The sequence below is a fragment of the Protopterus annectens genome, chromosome 10.part0 (genome assembly GCF_019279795.1).
Source record: "Protopterus annectens isolate FY-2018-M chromosome 10.part0, PAN1.0, whole genome shotgun sequence".
NCBI classification, from domain to species: Eukaryota; Metazoa; Chordata; order Ceratodontiformes; family Protopteridae; genus Protopterus; species Protopterus annectens.
In genome coordinates this window covers 779,984,058-780,007,969 of record NC_056744.1, presented here as the reverse complement: position 1 = coordinate 780,007,969, position 23,912 = coordinate 779,984,058, and the positions used below count along the sequence as shown (strand labels likewise).

At 36.2% G+C, this 23,912-nt stretch overlaps 1 protein-coding gene across 1 annotated transcript in view; it reads left to right on the top strand.

Annotated features, from left to right (window-relative positions):
- Nucleotides 1-23,912, top strand: part of IL12RB2 (interleukin 12 receptor subunit beta 2) — a 581,203-nt gene that overhangs the window by 10,646 nt on the left and 546,645 nt on the right. The window contains exon 2 of the mRNA XM_044085599.1: nt 21,617-21,736. Within this exon, the coding sequence (XP_043941534.1) occupies nt 21,661-21,736 (76 nt within the window). The 5' untranslated portion in view covers nt 21,617-21,660. The remainder of the gene's footprint in view (nt 1-21,616; nt 21,737-23,912) is intronic.

The window sequence follows — 23,912 nt, the reverse complement described above, 5'->3', positions numbered from 1 at the left end:
CAGTTTAGGATGACAATTTATTATGCAGTTTTATGTTGTTTTCTTTTAGAAAGTCCCCTCTTTTCCATTTTATATAGCACATACCCAATGAAGACATTTAATGACACACCAGCATGCAGTGGCCTTGTGAAAGTCTTCCTCAGCTCTATGGGACAGAGAAAATATTCACAAATTTTCTATCAATGAAAGTACAGCCAAAGTATATTGAGCTGGTTTGATTTTATTTAATGCTAGACCCTAGGAAGCATAAAGATTTTTTTTTTCAAGTTAAACACAGTAAATCTATATGGCCCAAGTCTTCCAAAGGCTGACCATGTAGAAGTCAACAAATAAACATTTATTTATTTCTGAAATAAGAAAGCCCTTTTCTGTTTGACCTAATTGCAGAACCAGACATTATAAACAGGAAAGCCTTTTTGCACATTTTTGAACAACTAGGATGTACATCCCTATTTTCCATCACTTGCCATTTTTCTTCACATCTCATGTCTGCAATCACTTCTTGTAAAGGTAAGTTAAGTTTCCTTTACCTGCTGCAGGTAGGTATGTCATCCCCTCTTCAGTTGTTATACCTTCAATTACTTATATTATAAATTAAACTTCCCATCTCTTCTCTAGTGATAAATCACTAATCATGATGCAAATAACCAAATACCCACCACCATCATTGTCATCTCCCTAATATGGTGCAGATAACTAAATACCTTCCTACTTCACCATATTCTCATGTCCACAAGCGTGTTATAAAACCTTTCATCGCCTTGTGTTACTCACTCCCATTTCAACATCCACAAGTAGGATGTAAGTCATTACAGAACTTCCATTCTACCTCTCTCTCTATACTCAAGTCATTCATCTCTGCTAATCTTCCTCCTTCATTAGCAAGTCCCCAGTAAGCAACTTAGTGTGACTTATTCTATGCTGAATTGGTCATGTGTGTAATTAAAATCTTATTTAAATGAACAAGCCATGAGTCATGAAACAGGTGTAATTTAAATGTGTTTACTTTATTGCTGCAGCAGCAGATTCCCAACAGGCCATGCAATACACTTGTAAAGGCATCATTACTCAATAAATATGGTGATGCTTGTGTAACAAACAGGATAAAGGCATGCAGCTACTATTATGTTACAGTTTTCGTGTCATGAAACATGCTGCAAACTCACCCTACTTTATCCTGTGTAAACTACCACCCCACTGCTACCCTTGCCTGTGCAGTTACAGAAACGTGGTTTCAGAGCAATGGAAGCACTCCCTCTATTCCTGGCCACAATAATACTACACTCTGATCCAAAGGAATTAGTTAATATCCTAGCTAACAAATTTGTGCAAATTTTACTCCACCCACAGTTATAGCTATCCCACAGGTTCCACAATGCCAGCCATCTCTTTAATTACTATGGAACATGTTCTCTCAGCCCTTTCAAAAAATAAGAATACTTCATCCATAGACCCTGACAACATACCCATTTGGCATTACCAGCCTCTTACTTAAACTCTTTAATCTAAGCCTCTCCACTGGTTATATTCCCAAAGTCTGGAAAACATCTATTGCAATGCCAATACACAAGGGTGACCCCAACACAGACCCTGGTAACTATACATGCATTAGTTTCACTAGCCTCATATGTAAAGCTATGGAGCACGTTATCTCAGACTGTATTAATATGGACATTGAAAATCCCTCAACCCTGGACTCTCATCAATTTGGCTTTATCAAAGGAAGATCCTATCTCTTTAAAATCAATAATTTCTTTGAAAAAGTAATTGAAGCAGTGTATCATGGTTCTGCAGTCATACAGCATAGCTAGACTTGACCAAGGCCTTTGACACTATTCCCCATACAAGTATTACTGATAGACTTGTAAATCTGAATATAATTAATTAAATTGTGTAATGGATAGCTAACTGGTTGTCTGACAGAACCCATGTGGTTAGAGTAGCAGGTGCCACTTCTGAAAGCAAAACAGTTACCAATGGTGTACCACAGGGCTCAGTTTTGGGCTTTCTCCTATTTGGTGTATATTTCTCAGATCTTCCTATGGTTAACTAAGTTTGCAAATGATGACTGCAAATTTTATGTTATTATTCGCTTTTCAGCTGACTCACAATTGCTCCAAGATGGCTTAGACCATGTTAATGATTGTTGCAAGGACAATGGTTTCAAATTAAATGTAAAAAATGCAGCATAGTTCATTTTGGTAAACAAAACAGTTTCCCTTACAATATGGGAGATGCACCCCACCAATCAGATACAATTGTAAGGGATCTGGTACTCTTGCTGATAATTCCTTATCATTCGATCATCATGTCTCTGCAGTAGTTCAGAAGGCCTTTTATCTGGCCATCTAATTTCCAAAGGCATCTCCACTAGATCCAAAGAAGTTTCAATTCCCCTTTACCGATATCTTATCAGAGCCATTACTGAAGATAACTCACCTTTTGGTATGTATTTATCTAAATATCTCACACAGCTTGAGAGACCATAGAGATTCAAAACTAAAAAGATTTGTGGCTTCAAAAATATTTATCAGAAGAGACTGGTGACTCTTTTTTCTCTACCCAGTCTCTTATAGATTTCTCCCTGGACATTTATGTCTAGCCTTTCATGCCATGAAAAATCCAACCCTATTTGATTTCATATGCCTTCACAGAACTAGTGGTTCATCAAATACTTAGTTAAAGGACCTAAACCTTCACCAGCAGATAAATAAGGCACATCAGTGTGATAGATTCATATCCCAACATATACTTCCATTACATGTCTCTCAGAGTAGCACCCTTGCCACCATCAGCAGCCTCAAATTTTATCCTGATCTATCTTGTCTTGCCCTTCTTGTGTCTAGATGGAAATTATGGATAGAATGCTTTGGCTAGGATTGAAATGGCATGTATACAAATTGCCTAGTACTTATCTATGAACTTATTTACACTTTTCAGAAGTAGGATACAAAGAGGACATACAAAATTATTTATAGTGCATCTGATCCCTGCCAACTGATCAAAACCTTGCCCGTAGCATTAGCAGAGTATTAATTTGTATATCCTATAAACTTTGTAATCTAGCATAGCAGAAGTTTATAGCATTTTGATCCAGGAGATAGTAGGTTCCTGAATAACAATGGGTTATTTATATACCATCTCTTCAATGCATAAGTTCCTTTGAGAAATAAATTACTTATTTATGGATTGCAACAGTAATGCTGTCTAGTTAAATGTCAAAGAATGAACTAAAAAGTTAATTTATTAAAGAAGTTATTGTCCTGCCTAGTTGCTGTGAATATAACAATGAGCTCACATAGTTCAGACTTTTCAGCTGTTCGCAAAGCCAAGGATGCTAAAACCGAGTGCTTCATTTGCTTCACAGCAGTCTGGTCCCAGGTAATGTTAGTGAGTTTTGATATGGCTTTTGAAGCTGTATACCCAGTAAGGAAAATACTGCTCATCTCAGCCCTGAGATGCCAGCATTCATTTTTTTTTCTGTGTTAGAGGCCCCTGCTTATTCAGTTCAATAACTGATAATTCAGAAATGGAGTCCTTTTTGTTTTATGTGATTCTTGATAAGGATATAGCATGACCATTTGCATCAAAGAATTACAATTCATATTCTGATTTCAGATTTCTAAATGCCATCAAAATAGTTTGTATTACCCTACTAATTTATGGTTAGGGGTTGGCATAATGGTTAAGGTGTTTACCTCACATACAGAAGATACAGGTTTGATTCTCATCTTTGAGGGAAATTGGTTAGGTTTAAAATGGTCCAGCAGGGCAGTTATCCTGGTACTTACACATGAACCAAAACTTTTCCATGGTCATTTCTTATGAAGCCTTTACTCTCTCTGTGGGTATTTTTCCCTGCATCCCCTGAATGATTAGTATGATGAAGATTGACTTATTATAATTATTATAAGACTGACTGATTAGTATGATGAAGAGTAGTACATATCCTGCTTTGGATAGCAACTGTCGCAGATCCTATGGTACTATTTGCTACCGAGTATGAGGGGACTGAAAGAAATATAGAAGTCCTACAATAAACAGCATTTTATTGTTTTCACTATGAGTAAATGAAACTGAATGCAATGAGGATCTGCATTTGCCTAAAAAAACAGCTGAAAAAATACTTTTTAAGTGTTCCCCCAGCAAGCCTCCTACACACCCTGAAGTTATACATCTATATATATGTATACCAACTTCACAGTCAGACCAACTCAAAGAAAGGGGAAATAAATGCCCCAGGAAAGGGAATCAGTGGCAGCACAAGTCACTGAGAGTGATTTGATATGGGGGAACTCTAACTGTCTGTGGGTTGAACCTTAGGCAACTGACATCTACTCTTCATCCACCAGTAATGCAATGTATTTTCTTTCACTATCTGTCTGACTGTCCCTGCAGAATTTCAGAAAGTTACTAAACTACAGAACTTTTCTTGCTGAAAACAGTTCAGAATTTAATTCTTAAAAACAGTTCCACCCTACAATGCAGTTTACCTTATCCCACAGTTATTTTTCCTCCTAGTATCACTCAGACATATTTTATTGGACAGAAACCTTTTAATACATTTATATTTATTTCCCTTTTACCTGGCACAGCTCAAGAAATTTTCACCAACTTTTTTTATATTCATATTTCTATTTCTTCTTTCTGAAAGGAATTTGTGTTACCCTCGTGACATATGGTAAACTACAGATTTAATGTTCACTGTTAGTCATTGCCCATGATTTTATATTTTGAGTCTCCGTCTTGCGGACATTTTTTAAGCATTATAAAACACAGACTTTTTGAAATGAAACTTTTTTCAGAAGAGTTAGCTGTTGGACAAATCCTTATAGGAAATAATTTGGATTCATAATGAAGGATAGATGTATACATCTTTAAACAGTCAAAATAATTCAATGACCAGTGTTGTTAGTGACCTTACAAGTTGGTCACATTCAGGAACACAGAGAAGTAAACATAGTCACAGGACCTGTTGGATAATAACTTATATAGTTATGAACTGTACCAGGTTTACCTGAGTTATATAACTAATGAATATATAATGAACCCATTAACAGAAACAAAACTAACTTAACACAAAATATGTGTAAATAAAGCAACTAGGCCTAACAAAAATAATTCCAAATACGTTTATGTCAGAAATCAGTCAAGATCATGTTATTGAATGGATCTGTGTTTTCTATACAAATAAAGGGAAACATAGAGACTAGGGGTATGTGCAAGCACAACCTACTGATCCTTCACAATACAGACCACTCCTTTATCCACTATGCCAATGAGCCAGACATCGCCATCTGCTGCAACTGCTTGCTTCACCTTACTGCCACAATGGCTCTAGGATGCAGGCATGACTATAGAACCAGGACTGTTTTTGATGTTCTGAGATGCTGCTGACTTGCAGGATTGCTGGGTTCTACTATCGAACCTCAAATATCAGAATGCCTAGAAACCAAACAATGGAATCAAATGCCTGAAACATGAAGGGCAAGTCCTCCTGCACCCCCTTATGTGGGGGGGGGGGGTAAGTCCCCATTCCAACTGAACCACAGTTGTATCAATTCAAAGAAGTGAGAAATCTTCCAAATGACTAGAATCACTACTGGGTCACAGTCAGAAATCATACAGCATTCATTTCTTTCAAAACGGTCATCTATGACTTATGAACCTATGCTGTGCTCCTTGACATCTTATGCTTCTAATATTTTGACACTCAGGGAATTTCATCGCAGTCATCTGAAAATATATTGGTTGGATTCCATATCACTGCAGAAAATTTATAACAGTATGGAAAACATATATCTTTTATTCTACCTTGCCAGCTCTTGGAAGAGACAGCTGTCAGCTACAAATGAACCTATGAACCTATGTTGCGCTCCTTGGTAGCTTATGCTTCTAATATTTTGACTCTCAGGGAATTTCACCTCAGTCAACTGAAAATATATTGGTTGTTGACAATACTGGTAAATGACTTGTGTTCTTTAAGACATGTGTCAAAGAAACAAGATTCTTTCCTTCATTATAAAGCTCATACTGGATTCCACATCACTGCAGAAAATTTATAACAGTATGGAAGACATATATCTTCTATTCTACCTTGCCAGCTCTTGGAAGTGATAGCTGTCAGCTACAGATGAAGAGAAGGGCTAAAAGTTAGCTAGTAATACAGCTGTGAATGCTTAACAAAGTCCTCCAATTTATCTAACTTTTACTGAAGAAAATCTAATTGTACCAATAAAGTTTTTATTTTTTTCCAGTGGCTTACAGTTAGGATTAACTGGAGTATCTCAGTAAAATGAAACCCCAAATTTGTTTCCAGAGATAGTCTAAGAATACAGTGAATTGCAGCACTACCACTGCAACTAAATGGAAAAAACAAACTCTTGCATTATGTCAAGATATATAATATTATGATGATGCAAAGTGAATTGTGAGAAGTTGTTCTCCTATGATTCCTTTTAATGTGTACATCTTTTTTTTATTTAAAAATAAAAATTTAGATTTTGATCTGTTGAAAAGGAGACCTGAAGTCATATAATATTTCTCAGTTAGTGTATCTAATTCTTCTAGAGTTTCTTTAGAATTAGATAACATTAGTGATATATCATCCATGTAAAGTATAATTTTTGAGTTATATTGATTATAAACATCCACACCTCTTATTTTTGGGTTGTTTCGTATTAAAACTGCAAGAATTCCAATTGCTAATGCAAATAGGATAGGTGACATGGGACAACCTTGTTTAGTGCCCTTTGTTATAGAAATAGATTACTAGGTAAAGGGACCTAGTCTGATAAAACCTAGATTATTTTTATATATATTTTTTATGAGATGAATAAAGGAAGAGGGAAATTTAAATAAATCTAGAACTTCAAATAGATATTTCCAGCTTAAAGAATCAAAGGCTTTCTCTATGTCTAGTATGATTATCAGTGTTTCTTGTTTTTCTCTATTTAAGTGATCAATAAGAGTAATTATCCTCTTAATATTGTCGTGTGTATGTCTATTATGTATAAATCTAGTTTGATCATTATCTATTATTTTAGGTAATGGAATTTTCATTCTGTTTTCAAAGATTGACATGAATATCTCATAATCATTATTTAATAATGACATTGGTGTGTATGAGTTACAAAAATCTGGATCTTTGTTTTCTTTTAAGATTGGTGTAATTAAAGAGTATTTCCAAGAAGGGGGTATTATTGCTTGTGATTGAATTTCTAATAACGTTTTATGAAAAAGAAAGATTAAAGATGTGGGGAAAAGTTTATATAACTCCAAGATTATGCTATCTATTCGTGGAGTCTTATTAGTTTTACCTACTTTTATCCTGTTAGTTATTTCTTTATGTGAAATGGGTCTTTGCAATTCTGATTTTAGTTTGTCAGGAATTTTTTTATGTTAGTATGAATTGTCTCCAAATTTAATTGATCTATATATAATTGTCATTTTTAAAATGTTCCATGTAATGATGTCTGAATGCTTCAAGAATATCTCCTACATTCGACACTTTCTTCCTCATCTTTTCATGATAGATATTGTTAATATTATTAGCTTTGGAATGTGCTTTAACTCTTGTAGATAAATTATGCAGATATCTAGGGGAAGTGGCCAAATAATTTACTTTCAGTTTTTCTAGTGCTAAATTAGTTTTATGTATTATTTCATTATATAGCTTATTTAATTCCATTATTTTCTTTTTAATTTCTGGAGAGTTTTGTTTTCAGATTTCACCAACAAAAGTTGAGTTTGTAAGTCATGTAATTCAGAATCCCATTCTTTAATTTTATTCTTCTACCAACTAAAAATGGTTTTACCAAATATATAAGCTTTTAATGAATCCCAGATCATGACTATGTTAATTTCTGTTGAATAATTAATATCTAAGAAAATTTGTAGTTCTGACAACAACCAAGGTTTAAACCCTTTATTTTTTGTGATATATGATGGAATTCTAGGAGAAAAGGTTAGTGGTTTAAATTCATTATGGAATTTCAATACAAGAGAATTATGACTGGAGCCATTTTTAGACATAAACAGTTTAAAGAATAATAACGTGCTTAGAGTAATTCTGATGCATCAAAATAGCAGAAGATAGCAGGATACAATATATTTTTCTGTTTCTAGGTGCTTTTAAATTTAACTGCAAGCCATCACATTTAAACATTATCATTTTTATAAGCTAAAATTTTGCTGGTAGGGTATTGTCCCATCTCTTATTCATACCTTCCCCAGCTTAAGAATCCTGATGCTTCTTCCTGCTGTCCAGTTTTCATTTATTGGTTCATAGGTAAGCACTGGGCAGGCTGTACTTGTGTGCCATTTTAAGCCTATCCAATTTCCCTTCTAAATGTGATAAAACTTTGTAGCTTGTGTCTATTGAGTAAGCATCTTAGTTATTATACCAACCTCAAACCCAAAAACCTAACCCAATTTCCTAATTAACCCAAAGCACTGTCTGGTTAAGTCACTTGCTCAAGTTAACAGACTAAGCAAATGAAGGCTGGAGGAATCAACCCATAAACCACATGAACTTGTTTGTTAGCAGCTCACCACCATCATCCTCTTTGCCAAATACCAGGCTTAAATTATACTTCCCAAGAAGCCCCTATGCAGGACTTGAAATCTGCACCTTTATCTTCTCATTCTAGTGTTTAAAGTACTGTACTAATTTTCCTCTTCTCTTTAAAATGTAATTTTATAAAACTCATATCGCCCTATTGCCTCTCCTACCATGTCACTTATTTTAACAGATTGAAAACATTTCATAGGTTCATAGGTTCATAGGTTCATACTAGGCTATCTGCCCAAGGGCATTTATAAGCCTAGCCCATAGTTATGTGGCTTTCGCCACCCCTTTAGTTTGAATAAAAACTATGCCTATCATTTTTCTGTGCCTCTGTCAAGCAGTGACACTGAAGTAATCCCTGGGGTATATCTGCGATCTCCCATCCATTGGTCAAGATTCCTCTTGAACAAGGCCAGCGAGGTGCTCTGCCTCACATGTACCGGGATTTTGTTCCACAGCATAGGGAGTCTCTGGGTGATGAATCTGTCCCTCCAGCATGTTCTATTTATAACCGTGTCAAGGTTTACGTCTCCCGCCCTTGTGGTTCTGAGGGATCTAGATTTTTTGAGGTGAAGCATATTCATCAAATCTGGGTTTGACATGGCCTTATATGTCAGGCACAGGTCACCTCTGAGCAAGCGGTATGAGACTGAATAGAGCTGGAGTTCTTTCAGTCGGGCAGCATAAGACATATTTTTGAGACCCTTTATCCTTGGGCCTTTCAAGCTGCAGCAGGTGTCTGGTCAGATTCATTCCGAATGGGGCATTGTACTCAATCATAGGTCTAATGAGTGATGAGTACAGGGGGACGATGACCTCCCTTGATCTAGATGTGAATTCCTTCATGATCAGGTGGGCGATATAGAAGGTTTTCCTAACTACTTTAGCAACATGAGTGTCAAACGAAAGGCTACTGTCAACTTGGGTCCCCAGATCCCTGATGACCTTTTCTGTGCTCAGTGGATTGCCACCTATATGATAGCTAGGGGTAACCTTGTTTTTCCCAAAGGGTATGACTATGCATTTTTTGGCGTTTAACTTCAGGCCATGGCTCTGGTACCAGTTATCCGTTTCTGTGAGGCCCTTCTGGAGGATATCTGTGTCAGATGTGTTTTCGACTATGGCACCCAGTTTGCAGTCATCTGCAAACTTTGTCAGCCATAACCCTCCTGTGTTTGCTTGTACTTCAGAAAAGTAGATGCTGAACAAGAGTGGACCCAGGACTGAGCCCTGTGGGACACCACTTGTGACAGGCTTTGAGTCTGACATGGCTCCAGCAACTCTGACCCTGTGGGTTCTGTCACTTAGCCAGTTTGCAACCCATCTTGTGATGTATGGGTTTACATTCAAGCGGATGAGTTTTTTGATGATACCTGAGTGGGGTATTGTGTCGAAGGCCTTTGCCAGGTCGAGGTAGGCTGTATGGACTGCCTTTCCCTCATCAAAGGCCTTGGTGACTGTCTCGAAAAAGTCAACCAAGTTTAAGAGGCAGGATCTGCCTTTGACAAAGCCAAACTGGGTTGGATCCAAAGTCTGCAAGTTCCCTATGTCTTTATTTATGAGTTCCATTATGATCCTCTCCATGGCTTTGCAGATAAGGCTTGTCAAGCTAATGGGGCGGTAATTTCCAGGGTCTGTGGAGGCACCGCCCTTATGAAGTGGGACCACAGTCGCCATGCGCCACTCCTTGGAGTGCGTATCCTGAGGTGAGGCTAAGATTAAACAGCTGTCCTAACTGTGGGTTTAATTCCTCGTTGAGTTCATGAAGCACACAGCCGGGGACACCATCCGGTCCCATGGATGCTGTGTTTTTTGCCTTAGTGAGGGCAGTTCTCACCTGGGCGTTGGAGATGTTTGGGGGGCTACAATCCTCTGGAATAGATATCTCTCCTTTTGGGGGGGGGAGAAGTTTGCACTGAACCTGTCAGCCAGTATGGTAGCAATGTGTGTAGGTTCAGTAATTTTCACATCATTTTGAACTAATTCTGAGCATATCTGGGAGTTTCCTCCTAGGTTTCTAACATAGCTAAAGAAGGCCTTATGATTGTCTTTAGAGTCCTTGGCGATTTTTCTCTCAAAATTTGCCTTGGATGATTTTATGAGAGCTCTTAGTTTTTTACTTATAATGATCAAAGGTGTCTTACCTTTCAAGGATTTTGCTCTATCTTGTAGTAGCTTCCTCCTTTTGTTGTAGAGCTTGTTTATGGCTGGGGTCCACCAGACTGGATGCTTGCCTTTGGTACAGAGAGTCTTAGTTTTGTTTGGGATTGCCTGATCCATGCAGTCCTGTAGGTGCTGGTAGAAGGCATTTGTAAGTGATTCAGTGGTTTGCGTAATGTTTACTACTGGCTCAGGGGCCTTAAAGGAGACCACACTAGTTTTTAGAAGTGTGAAATCAGCTTTTGAGAAGTTTTTCACTGTGGTCTTTTTTGTTTCAGGTGGGGGCGGGATGAGGACCTCCAGCGAGATTAGTTTATGATCTGATCTCACCAGTGAGGGGTATACTTCCGGTGTTGAACATTTTGATCCCATGTTTGTGATGATGAGATCAAGTATGTTTTCTCCTCTTGTGGGGATGGTGACTAGTTGTTCCATGGCATTTGAGTTTATGAACTCCAGGAATCTTTGGGTTAGAGTGTTCGGGCTTGAGTAGTGTTCATTTGATTTACATTTAGATCATTGTTACTCCCTCATCTACCATCATGCAGAACAGCCACAACATTCCAACAATATAATAGTCTGGTTTTGGTTAAATGGCAAAACTATCAGCTTCAGTAGATTGTAATGCAATTATTAATTAAGCAGATATTGTCTTTTGGTCCCAAAGTCATTATTTAATAAAATGGGCAGTTTGCTAAACTTCACATTTTATTGTTTTTCTTGATTCACAGGTTAATGTTGCTTTGCAATTGTTTTGTTTATCTCTCTGTCTAGCTAGTTACTTCTTTTTGCTGTGGGGGTAACTCTGTCTTTTATTTGCATACATTACTGCACAATTCAGTCCTTATTCAGATGATATATTAGATCACACTGCTTTATTTATATTTAAGTGATAATTTTATCTACGTGTTTATTTTGGGTCCTATTTGTTTTGTTCACAGTATGGAAATTACTTTAGCGAAAGTGCATTTTGTCAAAAATGCACTTTCGCTAAAGAAAAAAAAATGCCGTTTGTATGTACCATTAGTTGGACATCAATGTATACTGTTGGTGTACAACTAAGGAAACTCTTGTTGAGATCATAGTACAGTGGGGATAAGGGAATATTCCCTTTTCCCCACTGTAGTGTGATCTTGGAGTGATAATATTAAAGTAGGGGGATGCAGGGGGGCTTGCCCCCCTGCATAATACTGTGTAGTGTATTTTTTTATTTAGTTTTTATTTGTTTATTCCACGAAAGTGCATTTTCGATGGAATGCACTTTCGTGGAAGACAGTTCGACAAAGTACGGTTCGATGAACCATACTTTCAATTTAACAGCGTAGACCCATTTATTTTATATGATTGTCATCTACACAGTTTGATAATCTGAAGAAAATAGTGTGTTTTAACTTCTGGAGTCCTGGCTGCTTGTGAGCTGTAGTCTCACAGCTGAGTATCTGTGTGTGAGGCAGGTCATAAGGGCTCCTGTTTATGCTTGAATTTGATTACATGCTCAAGCTAGATGAAGTAGCTGTAGGAGGGAGGAGGTAATGCAAAGTAAGTCCAACAGCTGTGGGGATGAAGTGCAAGGGAGTGGGTGTTTAAGTTTAGAGGCAAATGAGGGTTTATGATTAGAGTTAGGTAGTGGGGTTTGGGATTATGGTTAGGGAGTGACAAGGAGCTTTAATGTTAAGATCAAGTTTTTATAGCTCAGGAGCAGTCGTGAAATTTAGGTGTCATGAGCAGTCAGGGAATTTAGGTTTAAGGTATGAAGTTTGTGATTAGGGTAAGGAAGCAACTGACAGTTTTAGGGTTAGACAGCAAGATTTGAAGTAAGGGCTGCATACTGGGTGCATGTTTAATGGTTAGATCTAGGGCTCTGGGTAGGCTAAGTACAGGGTTTACTGGACTGAGCTAGTGGGAGTTTGAGTAATTGCAGCTCTCAGTAAGTGGTAGTGAGGTCAGCCATGCACTAATGGCACTCAAGTACATGTAAAGTACCTCTATAATTAATAAGGTCTATATTTACATCAAAATGTGTAATAAAGCATACCTCTCGACTGTACAGATTTTCACAGAATATCCAGATTTTTGTCTCATGTTTTTGGTCTTTTTTCATAAAACTGTGGTTTTCTGTCAAATTAGTGGCAAATCATTAAAAACTGGAGTTATAAAATAATGACAGACATTTGAGTTGCAGACTTCATATCCTTCAGAAAATTCATGCTAATGCAAAGCCTGTTTTTCTATTAACTTTCTAAGTTTGCAAGAGCAATATTTAAAAATTGTCCCTATTTTTGGGCCTTTGTCCCACTTTTATTTATGGCTTTGTCCAGTTTTCTTGCTCTAAGAGGTCGAGAGGTATGAAATAAAGCCAAGCAGCTAAAATGGCCTGTAGAACAACTGCTCATTTTGTTAATCACATTCACCCTAAAACGTCTATTCCTGAAAGAAACCTTGATAAACCTGCCCTGTCTTCGGCTGACCCCACCCAATAAATATTTTATTCTCTCATCCTAGGTTTTCAGCTCATTTTTTGTATTCCATTAAACAAGTTTTACGCTGGCAACAATGTTTTTTATAATCTGACTCCACATTGTTAATTTCCATAAGCATCCTTCCTTCCTTCCATATAAGAGCAACAGAAAAGAGTATGGTGTAATATTTTTGTAAAGGAGAAATCAAAACTAATCAATACAAAAAGAACAGCACCAACAATATTTGAAGAGAAATGCAGGCAAAGGCACCAGATATGGAAAGTTTTACAATACAAAAAATAAGAAAACAAAGAGGAAAAGCAGAAAAGAAGATTAGTAATGGAGAAGTTAAAGAAAAATAAATAAGGTTATGGATTACCTGCAAAGTGAAGAATTTAGTGTAGAAAATCTAACTCTGATAACAATGCATCAGAATAGTGCAATGGATTCCAACATTAAGGAGAAATCAGTGGAGTCGGAAACATCTGATCAGTTGTCATATGAACATACTCTGAAGCCTTCCACAGGAAACTGCTGCAAAAGTTCAGTTTGAGTGGTACAGCAAGGGAAGGAACAGGAAATTGTGGCAACTCTGACTCAGTCAATGTGGCTGAATCACAGGCTATTGAGTTTCCATATGAAAGAAAAACTGATGACACAGGATGAAACTGAAGAGAATGTGGCACAAAAAAATAATAACTCAGATAGTAGACTGGTAGAAGGGGAGTTTAGGAAGGTGGAACAAAAGTTATTGGAGAGGGGCTATTCTTTGACTAGCTTGAGGTTAGCTGAGGACGAAATGATGAGTAAGGGCAGTAATAGGTGGTTTGGTCTTTCAAGGAGACAAGATTTTGATTGTAGTTTGAGGGAGGATGTAGACAAAAAGGAGGTATTTTTTGTGACATTTTCACCTTTCGCTCATATTTTAAGGAGGTTAGTCAATGATTTATGGGCAGTTGTTTGTTTTGATGAGCAGTTGAAGGAGTTATTTCCAGCTAAACTAACGTTTTCTTTGGAAATTATTTGAATCTGAACGAGTTATTAAATTTTAAGAGGGTAATGAGGAACATAGCAGGGTTGGGGTCCTTCCCTTGTGGTAGATTTAAGGTGTGTTCCAGGATTAGGAACATTTCAAGTAAAAAAATTAATGGGAGATTTTTTACTTCTTTAGATAGATTTTCTTGCACTTCTTGTGGGATGGTTTATATTGTGGGATGTGGTTGCATCCCTGTGAAATGATATATAGGACAAACAAAATATATGGTCAAGGTCAGGATTCTGGAACATTTAAGTTACATTAGAAATTGCAATCTGGGTAGTCCTGTTGTAGAACATTTTGTCAGGATTCATGGTGGATCTGATGTCAGCTTTTTCTTTAGCATTCTGGCAAGACCTTTTCTTGCCAGAGGTGGGGATTTTATGGCCAGTCTTTTAAGGATGGAAAGTAGATTTATTTTGAACTATAATACTATAAAACCTAGGGATATGAATTTAGAAATTAATTTGAATGTTTAATGTGTTATTTAAAAAAATAAGGAATAAAATAAATATTTTGTATAAGATGTTATAAGACAGATAATTATTTTAAGGGTGAAAATGTTTGCTTGTGTGTTAACTAGTGTTAATTGATTAATTAGGATGGTATCATTGAAAATAAAAAATGCCATACCAAAAGTCCCAACCAAATGTTTATTCACCACAGTTTTAGTGCTTTCGTTCCAAAACACATTTTCAAGTTTACATAGTATGCTGTTTTGTGGTTTATTTTATCTAGGATGGTAACATCTGATTGGAACAGCTTTGTAATAAAATGGAGCATTTTGGTGGCTTGAAGGCTGTTTGCCGAGGTACCAGAAGCCCCAGTAAACAAATTTATCTCACAGCTGCTGCCTCTGTTGTGTGTGTGTGTTTTTTATGATTTTGGTTCTTTTGGAGTTTTTTGAAGTTTTTGGTGAGAATGTGGGACAGGGAGATGCTCTGGAACTTCCTGTAGAATTCCAGCAGGAAATGGAGAATAAACAATGTGCCCTCATTTTAGAAGAAAATGGTCTAAGAGAAGAGTTGCTTGATTTAATCAAGATGGACAGACATATTAAGATCACTGAAAGAAAAAGACTACATAAAGTCAATAAAACCCAAAAAGGTAGAAGTTTTATAAAACAGTTGAACACAGTAATTAGGACTGTCCACAGAAATTCATGCAATATGACAGAAGTAAATAGGATATATTACTGGGCAGCTAAATTAATAACAGATAAAGTCTTACCACAAAAACACAAGGCAGTAAGGGAAAGGAAGAGACAAAGTCAAATACCATAATGGAAGTATCAAATACAAAATGGAAGTATCAAATACAAAAAACTATAAAACAATTAAGACTAGAAGTGTCACTGTTAGAAGAAGAGTACAGAAGAGTGAACAGATCAACAAAAATACTCAGAAAAATAGACATGATAAACGAAATACTCAGTATCAGAACAGATCAGGATCTATCATGCACTATAGCAAATAATAAACTAAAAATATCATTACAGGCAGAACACAATTTAGAAGATATGAGTTTTTGATAAACAGAAGTAGACCCATATATATATATATATATATATATATATATATATATATATATATATATATATATCTATATATATATATATATATATATATATATATATATATATATATATATATATATATATACCTATACACACACACACACACACACACACACACAGATATTTACACAATTCTGACGGCAAAGCTCACAATGTCATGCTTTGGCTTGACTGCAGTGAAAAAAGTTAAACTGATATCACTATACTGAGGCAATCCTGACTGTTAAAGGGAAAAAAAAACATTGTTTCCTAATCTTGAATGTCACCTGAATGATTTTTATTACTTATTCTTGATATCCTTACTAGCAGTGCAGGATAATAATACTGAGGAATACTCTGTGATACTTGTCTATTCAGACTTCAAACTGTTATTCATGACAGGCGGGTGAGTGTTAAGAGTACTGACTGAGTAGCAGGCAGTACAGAAAAGGCACTTGAGTTTGAGTTTTATTTATTTATTTAATTATTTTTGTTCCTCACTTGAAGAGGTGGGGAATGCTTGGCTTGGGTACTGTACATTTTTTTTCTATTTTCACTTAAAGAGCTGAGGGGTGTTGTACTAGTTCACACAGGGTACTGGCTGGTTGAGACAGCTACACCTCTGGTGACAAAGTTTATACCACTGTCATTTTGACAGGCTCAATATTAATAGTTAACTATATATAATGAGATGATTATCAAAAATTCGAGGAAGTCCCAAGAAACTAGATCTAGGCTGAGACTACAGGATACCAAGTAAAATTCTTTGGAGAACTAGAATGAAATACCTTCCTTGGAGATGAGTGGAATGCTGTCTAAGTAGAAGAAGAGCTAAGACTTCTACCTCCTAAGGTACGCAGAAGAAGGAGGATCCTCATTTGTCTTACCTCCATACAGGTTGATTGAATTTCAAGAAACCCCATTTGAAGGATGGAATGCTGAGCAGGTTTGACAGAAAGAACATACCCAGTGTAGTGGGAGTAAACTCCACATGGGGCCTTCCCCAGCCTATCTTTGCACTAAATTGTAAAATGGCCTATAATATAAAGTAGCAAAGAAAGAGAGAGAGAGCAAGGAGATTATATGGCAGTTTTGATGCCTAAACCTTTCATACAGGTAGTCATAGAAATGGCTCACAGCTATATGTTGGTGGACTATCTGGGCATGGATAAGGCAAAAGCAAGAATCTGGCCAGATTGTATTGGCCAGGTATACAAAATGAGATTGCAAACTAGTTTTTCCAGATGTCTTGAGTGCCAAATGACAGCTTCTCGCCTGGGTTTCAGGAAGCTCATGATCCAAGTGCCTGGACATGAAATTCCTTTCAGAAGAACCACTATGGATATTGTGGAAATATTCAGGTACAGCAATGGACATCAATATATTCTGATAGTACTGGACTGTACTACCATATTTTTTATGGATATTCCCTTTAGGAAAGCTAATATCAAAGCCATAGTGAAGGTGCTAGTGTTATTATTTTTACCAGGTGCATATTCCAGAAGAGATCAAGTCATGTCTTTTATGTCCAAACTCATACTGCACCTTTGCCAAAGTTTTCAGGTGAAACAATTGAAAACCTCCATTTACCAACCTGAATGGATGGACTGGTGCAATGTTTTAAAAGAACCCTGAAACTGATGTTGAGGACGGTTACAGAGAAAGAGAAGGAAACTGGGACTACTGTTGCTTTATTTAAAGTTTGCAGTCTGAGAAGTGCCATAGCCTCTACATGATTTAGCTCCTTTGAACTGTTATATGGTAGACAACACAGAGGATTATTAGATATATTTAAAGAAGTGTTGAAGAAGAAGAATGATAAGAAAAAGGCATCTTTTAAAAGTGTTTTAGGACATTAAACTGATTTTCAGAACAGAGTAAAAGTGGTAATGCCGATTGTCCCAAGAAAATATGGACAGAGCACAAGCTAGCCAACATGGAGTTTACAATAGGAATATCCAGAGTAGGGAATTTCAAGTAGGATAAAAAGTCCTGCTTTTGGTCCAATGACTGAAGGCAAGTTCCTGCCAAGTGGTAGGGACAATAAGAGGTACTTGAAAGAATAAATAAAGTGGAGCATAAGGTAAAACAAGTAAGGAAGAGGTGTGCATAACAATGTACCATATAAATTTCCTAAAACCGTGGAGGTAGGCACATGTGAGTGTAGTAAGCACAGTGGGTAAGTTCAAGACCATGAAGAGGCAAATCAGATGTTATCCACACCCAAGGCAATAGTGCACAATTCCTTTTAAGAGCTTCGGAGACAAATAATCCAGGAGATCATATTGAGGAAATAAGATATCTTTTCTGATCTATCTAGAAAAACAACTCTTAATAATCACACACAAACAGTCTAAAGGAGAAATTTAATCTAAGCTAATATAGAGTGCATGAAGCCAAAAACAAGCAGTCCATGAGGACTATGTTGAAATGAGAGGTAACAGAGGGTTCCGCTAGTGGTTGGAACAGTCCTCATGCTATTTCCAAAAGTGGATGGAACTGTCCAATTTTGCAATGAGTTCATGACATTCACTAGTCACTCCGGGCTCGACAGCTACCCTAATCCCAAATTTGATGAGTCTGTAGAGTGGCTAGAGACAGCAAGGGTTTTATCTACCCTGGATCTTACAAAAAGATACTGGTAGATCCCCTTAACTAGTGAGACTAAGGAAAGAACTGTTTTCTCAATAACAGGTAGTTTGCTTTAGATGACTGTCTTTACCTTCTGGTTCTAAAATGTCATCATTCCTATACTGTGGCCTATTTTGGATTATGTAGTCATTTACTCAAAAGACTGTGATTTCCAAAGTTCAGAGTAGTGTTGGAGTCCTTAAAGAAGGCTTGGCTCATCATAAATACAATGAAGTACAAAGTAAGACTAAGGTGAGGTATCTCAGTTAAGTAATTGGAATGGGATTAATCAAACCCCAGAAAGAAAAAATAGAAGCTATAAAAGAATGGCGAGTTCCCCAAATGAAAAGGCAAATGTGAGCTTGTTTGGGTCTTGCAAGATATTACAGGAATTTTATCCTTCAGTTTGCTTCTGTATCCTGTCCCTTACAAAACAAACCAAAGAGAAGTTGCCTGAATGAGTCAGGTAGGCAATGGAAACAGAGAAAGCTTTTCAGAAACTTAAGTTTATACTCTGAACCTGTTCAAGTGTCCCATGACTTCTCTATACTGATACTGTTCATAGTCTACAGAAGACTCTTTAGAGGTAGGATTGAGGCAATCTTAGGGTGTCTGTCGTTACCTATTTTTGAGCTGTTTGCTTCCTAAGCAGGAAATTAAATAAGGATTGCACCAGAAACTGTACAATAGAAAAATGTCTGGCTATTAAGGGGGGTTGACAGGCTGCCATAATGGTTAAAGTGTTTACCTTACAGACACAAGGTGCAGAGTTTGATTCGCACACAGGGAACTTGGCTAAGCTTAAAATAGCTCACAAGGGCAGTTAGCCTAATATGAATCTATGAACCTTGATGCTCCCTATATCATTCCCTTCTGGGTAGAGAATTCACCCAAGTTAGAGACTGTGCCCCACTGCAGTGGTTGTACCAGCAGCAAGAAGGTAACATTAAACTCTGCAGTTGGGCCCTGGCAATGCAGCCTTTCCAGTTCCACATAAAACAACAAATGGACTGTGCTGTTAGAAAATAATATTGTCTAAGGAGTATTTTTTAATCTGTATGTGTGTAGCTCAGTTACATAACATTTTTAAACCAATACTGTATTCTCAGTTTTTTATCTTTGTAATACAAGAAGCAAATATTCTGAGCTTAATAATTATGTTACAGTTTTGTACCCAATAATTATTTACATAAGAGTTATATTCAGCAGTATTAACTGTTTCAAGTGGAAGCAGATGGAACTCAGCCTAGAAGTAGCCTAGAAATGCAGTTTTTCTCATCCTTGAAACTGATGAAGGAAGTGGCATTTGGGTAGCCTGTTTGGCATATTAGTGGAATTCCCCAGCACATTCATATTTGTTAAGTAAAACTGATGTTATGTAGTGGTTGTACACTGGACTATATATATATATATATATATATATATATATATATATATATTTTTTTTTTTTTTGAAGGGGCTAATTAGTACAGAGGATTAAGGATCCGGGCTGTTAATGAGTTGCTTCCTGTACCCAAAGTATGCAGTTTGATTTTTATTGTAAGTTAACACAGAAGATTAAGGCTATGAACTAACAGGTTGTTTCCTGTGGCATAGGGTTTGATTCCCTCAGCCTTTGTTTGCCTACAGTGTGACCTTGAGCAAGTTACTTAACCAGATAATGTTTGGGAAAAATTGGGAAGTTGAATTAGGTCCTCAGTGGTCTCCTGGACCGCATGTCTAGTAGCTACCTATGAGCCCAAACAAAAAAAAAAAAAAAACAACACGTCAAACCATGTTTCAGATGTGAAAAGTCATGTCTGAACGAAAGTAAGGTCAAGTATACAACAAAACAAGAAAAAGAGTTGGGTATGGTGTGTTTGAAAAGATGGCTCAATTTCAAAGTGTATAGTTGGCTTAAATGTAACTAGCAGAAGTACAATCAGATAGCACTTCTAAACAACGTTAGACATGCATGGGAGTCGTGGTGAGAGTACATTTTCTTGGCAGAATATGGAGTGCCTAACAGACTGACTTGAGTGCAACTTTAACTATAGTACCATGAATTCCTAGGCTTATGAACAGGATTGGTTCATTGACCAGTGGGCCATTGACTACTCATTTTGTCTCCACTTAACTTGCATTGTAAAACAATAATTATATATCAGATGTAAATGCAAAGAGGCTACATGGTTATTTGTTAACTGGTTAATGCTTGACTTGTGCACAGCACCCTTTAACCTCTTTCCAAATATAGAAACTACATTTTGCATAACAGAGTAACTCCCTGATTGTTTTCATTTTTTATATATTATTAGGATGATTTTCTGGTCATTGCCACCATCCCTTGCACACCACATTTTCTGGTCTCTTCATCTATTGTCTATTGGCTAAACTTTTCCTTTTTTGCAAGTCCTTCTATACTGTGTACTATGATCTGTGTAGTCCTATATATGCCTCTGCTGAGGTCTTCCTGGCTTTTATTATACTGACAAGGATGTTTTGTTTCTAATGAGCTCTCCTGTGACTTGTACATCGGATCACTCATGCCATAAAGCCTTTCAGGTCAGAATTTAAAGGGGTACTTCCCATGTGTTTGATCAGGAACATTTTAACTTAAAAAAAGCATATGCCTATAACTGCTCCACTTAATGCTATGTACATTTTCTGCTTTAGATGATGTATTTCAAAGCAACATTTTTGATTTAATTTGATAATTAATAACGTTCCTCTCTTCATTTCAAATTCTTAGTAAAGGTCTACATCAAAGATTTTAAGTATTTTTTCAATAACTATGTACATTTTTCTAGTTAGTTTTGCAATAGCTTTTAGTTAAGCTTAATATATTTAAATGTTTAAATGATTCTCTTTCTTTGCATTTTCATAATGTGGGTGTGTGTGAGTGTACAAATGTACACACACACACACGCACACACACACACATACACACACACACACACACACACACACACACACACACATGCATTCCTGTTTTTGCTACTACAATAGGTCTTTTTTATTAAATAAACTTCACTGTCTGTACCTAAAAACAAGTCTTGTACCACTGTACCTTTTCTAGCTACAAGCTTTTAAATTATGGTATATTTGTATAAATGTCTGAATCATTAAAAAGTTTTAACAAATGCAATCTCAGATACATGCTGAAGACTGTAGAATTGTAATTCTCCTTCCTTAGAGTAATGTTTATATGTTTGATATTTTCATAGGAATGTAGGCACTGCTTTCGTTCAGTGATGCAAATGATTGTGCTATGGAGTATTTTGCTGATAGATACTGGATTACCCTTAACATGATGACAGCTCTGTTTTTAATATGGAATCCAGCAGGTAAGAAGACAATAGTTTTCTGTATTCTGGTTGGACAGATGTTTTTGTTATAATCATTGCAATAATATTCAAATACAGTGTTGGAAAATACAAGCTGTGGCAGTCAAAGAATTCACTCACTGAAAAATTACAAACTTATTTAGGGGTTCTTTAAATTTACTCCCCAAAGCAAAACTCTATATATAGTGTGACATTTTATGAAGAAATTGTGTGAGTATGCTTTTAACAGAGGCTTCAGAAACTTATCTATGGACAGTTCCCACAGAATACTAGTCAGGAACTTAGAAGTATTAGAAAGAAATAGGGTACTACTTTAATGCAGCTTGAGTGGAGTGAAAAAGGCAACTGCTCAATGTGATCCAATAAGACATCCTGATCTCTCTTAGTGCAATACCAGCTTTTAAAAGCCAGTATTGCATCTGCAGTCAAACCTGAGCACTGTAGCACTCTGTGTGCATGTTGTCTAACTGTAGCAAACTGCTTGTTTGCTATAGTTTACAAAAAAAAAATCTTTTTTTTTTCATATAAAATCTAAGTGCTGTTGAGATCTGTGCAGGATATAAACTTTAGCAACTGCTTGCTATATTTGTTGCAAGCATTTTACTACAATGTAAAATATTTTTTTTATTATAATATTATTGTTTTACTATAATATAAGGAAGAAAGACAGTCTGAATCTTGGCTCTAGATGACTGCTGCTGTTGAAGTGTCACCCCAACCCCGTGTGCAAAAATGGGAAAAAAAGGTTTGTGGATAGATGTATGGATGGATGGAAAGAAGGAAGGTTGGTTCATAGGTTCATAGGCTGGTACTAGGCTGTCAGCCCTAGAGCCTGTACAAGCCTATAAAGAAAATAAGCCAGCAACTGGTGGAGGTTACGGTTAGGTAGTTTATTAAGCTACCATAAGTGCATATAATAATCGAACATACGCGGGTTTCCGCCCAAATACAAATACATGGCCTTCTTCTTGTGTGTGTTGATTTTTGGAGTTCATTTAATAAACAATTGCAAACATATATACAAAATCAATAACAAATATGTTGATCATTAAAAACATATCAAAATGTCATATCTGTGATGTACAAGTGTATGTTTATATAATCGTTTAGATAATTTCTTACATCTAATGTCACTCAAATGTTCAGACACCGGTTTTTTCACTGTCGAGAGATGTGCCAACATAAATAAAGTGGTGGATGCAACTACTAATATAAATGGCCCAATCCCAGAAGATTCAAAGTGATGCTTGTAATGATTAAAATACCCTGCCAAATTCTTTTCCTCTTTGAAAAAAAAAATTTATTGATTATGATGATGATGGTCTTTTTGGCATCATCATCTATATTATTATATCCCTTATAATCTGAATATGATTGAATAGTGTTTTTCTCCTATGTAGTGTTTGTGTGTTCACTACTGTAGTCTTGGCTGGTTTCTTATTATTATATCAAAAGATCTGATCTATTTAGACCTGACCTGCCTATATATATATGCCATCATAATAACTATCCCTGACCCTATCCTGAAATCTATTACACTATTACACAAAGCATGGTGATGGTGAAGCTTGTATTGTCAACATTTATTCTATTGAATTGAATTTGAGACTTATTGATATTTCTGTGATGATATGTGGGATGAGGCATGGGCATGGAGGATGGTGTTATATATTGAGAATTTTCTGAATACTTTTTCTTTTTTAATTTTATTATCCATATTTCTTGTGATCAAACAACCATTTCAAAGTATATGTTTTAATATATGATCACATATGATCAAAATCAAAATCTATATACATATATACTCTATAATAGCATATATAGGTCCTCAATAATCAGATCTTCAGATCTTTAAATATAATAATAGCCAGCCAAAATTTTACAAATTAAGGAGAAACACTGGATTATAAGAAATGATTATAATGGATTTAATGCATATATTAGAATGAATGCCAAAATCATCATAAATCATTCCCATCATTTCAAAGAAAGTTTTTAAAGGAATTTGTAAAATTTTAATTTCATTAATTCATTTCAATCATCACTTTCTTTTGGGACAAACTCATTAAACTCTTTACAAAGGGCACTCAATTGGACTTTTCTTGTGTGAACTGTTGAACTGTAAAACATATGATAAAACCAAAAAAAAATAGTGAATTTCAATAAAGTGTTTGCA